Genomic DNA, 2,399 nt, shown 5'->3' with positions numbered 1-2,399 from the left:
ACTTTTGTACTTTCACTCGAGTAAAATTGAAAACTGAGTACTTTTACTTTTACTGGAGTCATATTTTATTATACGGATCTGTACTTTTACTCAAGTACTTGATTTGTGTACTTCGTCCACCGCTGGCAATTGCCTACTTTCTACTGTTTCATCAGGGTTCAGTTTATGTCCTTTCTTTTCAGATTTCTCAGTTTTTTTTTTTATTTACTGAAAATTAAACATTTTTAAACTTGCATTTCAGAGTTGATTGAAGAAAACAAGGAGGATGAAGAACTGAATGAAGAGGAGAAACATCATGTCAAAACTGGAGAAAAACCTTCGAGTCGCTCTCAAACCAAACAGAAAGATTTAAAATATGTGCTTTGAGTGTGAGAAGACTTTTATTACAGCTCAACATTTGAAACTGCACGAGAGGATCCACACTGGAGAGAAACCTTACACGTGTTCACGCTGCGACAAGAGATTCATTCAGTCATCACAACTGAAAACACATGCGAGGATCCACACTGGAGAGAAACCATTCAAATGCAATCAGTGTGGGAAGAGTTTTACATACAAAGGAGGCCTTATGCTGCATATGAGGGTTCATACGGGAGAGAAGCCGTTCACATGTGATCAGTGTGGGAAGATATTCGCACGAACATCAAAACTTAAGGATCACATGAACATCCACACTGGAGAGAAACTGTATGAATGTGATCAGTGTGGGAAAACATTTTTGTGGGCTTCAAACCGGAATGATCACCTGAAAGTTCATTCAAAGGAGAAACCACATTCATGTTCTTTGTGTGGCAAGAGTTTTTCACATCTGCAGAAATTAAAAGTTCATCAGAAGATACACACTGGTGTGAGAAATCATATGTGCTTTGAGTGTGAGAAGACTTTTATTACAGCTAAAGATTTAAAACGGCACCTGAGGATCCACACTGGAGAGAAACCGTATCACTGCACTGCATGCGGGAAGAGTTTCAGTCGTTCATCTTATCTACGCAGTCATACAAAAAAGATTCACAGTCAGTAGATCATCTGGATTTTTAATTTTCTGTCGAATAGGCCGCAAGTGGTAAAAGTGGACAATTCATTATCACCCACCATTGTTCTTAATACTGGTGCCCCCCAAGGATGTGTATTAAGTCCATTTCTTTACATTCTCTATACGAATGTTTGTCAGAGTCCCATCTACTACTATTCATTATTTTAAATATGCAGATGACACAGCTATTCTTGCGTTGCTCAAAAACAGTGATAACGATTCTTTTTTGGACTATCAACGTTCCATAACATATATTAGCACCATGGTGTGATGACAATTTTTTACATCTTAACATTTCAAAGACTAAAGAACTGGTTTTTAGCTCCTCCAAAACACAGATCCATCTCAGTATTGACATTAACGCAGAGATGGTTGAAAGAGTCGAGCATTTTAGCTATCTTGGCATTACATTGGATGATCATCTCAGTTTTAATCAGCATATCTTAAGTATCCATAAAGGCTGTCAGCAGAGACTTACAGTGCTCCGTAAACTTAAGCAGCTGTCTGTTCAGCCTCGTCTCCTTCTTCTCCTGTATTGGAGTATTATTGAGCCCGTTCTTATGTATGGTGCCGTTTGTTTTTTTTCATATGCTTACAGCTGTTAACGGGAACAAACTTTTAAAGATGCCTCATTTGGCTAAAACACATAGGAAATTAGCCATCGTCTTACACTCTTGCAATTTGTATGTACTTGTAAGGTACCTGTCCTTGTGTTGTATACGCACCTTCTGTGAAAATGAATTTCCTCTGTGGACAAATAAATAATCTATCTATCTTCAGATCCAGCACTTTCAGGTGTGATGCTGCGTCCTCACCAAACATGACACAATAATACATCAAGCAATAAAATCTCGTATAAATCTGTCATAAGCAGCCAAAACAAATGACAGGACAAAGAAACATCATCTAAAGTTTTCACTGTGAATGAAGTTCATCATTTCATCTGTGAGATTCAAATGATCATTTAATTATTATTATTATTATTATTATTTTATTATTACTTTTTTTTTTTACATATTTACCATTCTTGTTCAGAAAGCTAAGAAGAGGCTGTAAAACTGAGATTTACTTGTTTGTAATAACTTATTTATCTTTTTTTTTCTTTAGTTTTATTGTATTGAGATACATTGGCTCTCTTGTAAGTTAATTAAAAAAGATATGTCTCATTGGTTTTAACTTTAATGGAGACATATTATGCCCCTTTTTACAATATATAATGTAAGTCTTTGGTGTCCCCAGAATGTGTCTGTGAAGTTTCAGCTCAAAATACTCCACAGATCATTTATATCATTTTGAAAATGCCTATTTTGAGTGGAAGCAGAAACACGCTGTTTTTCGGGCCTGTTTCTTTAAATGCAAATGAGCT

General features: G+C 36.1%; 1 protein-coding gene across 1 annotated transcript; it reads left to right on the top strand.

The window, feature by feature from the left end:
* Positions 1-355: 355 nt before the first annotated feature.
* LOC107711380 (gastrula zinc finger protein XlCGF49.1-like) lies at positions 356-1,969 on the top strand. Its single transcript, XM_016516367.1, has one exon. The coding sequence runs from the start codon at positions 356-358 to the stop codon at positions 1,019-1,021; it is 666 nt and encodes a 221-aa protein (XP_016371853.1). The 3' UTR covers positions 1,022-1,969.
* Positions 1,970-2,399: the final 430 nt, after the last annotated feature.

The sequence above is a fragment of the Sinocyclocheilus rhinocerous genome, unplaced genomic scaffold (assembly GCF_001515625.1).
Source record: "Sinocyclocheilus rhinocerous isolate Xijiao unplaced genomic scaffold, SAMN03320098_v1.1 scaffold1469, whole genome shotgun sequence".
In the NCBI taxonomy this organism is placed as follows: Eukaryota; Metazoa; Chordata; class Actinopteri; order Cypriniformes; family Cyprinidae; genus Sinocyclocheilus; species Sinocyclocheilus rhinocerous.
Note: the sequence above shows the minus strand (reverse complement) of the source record. Positions and strands in the feature narration are given on the sequence as shown.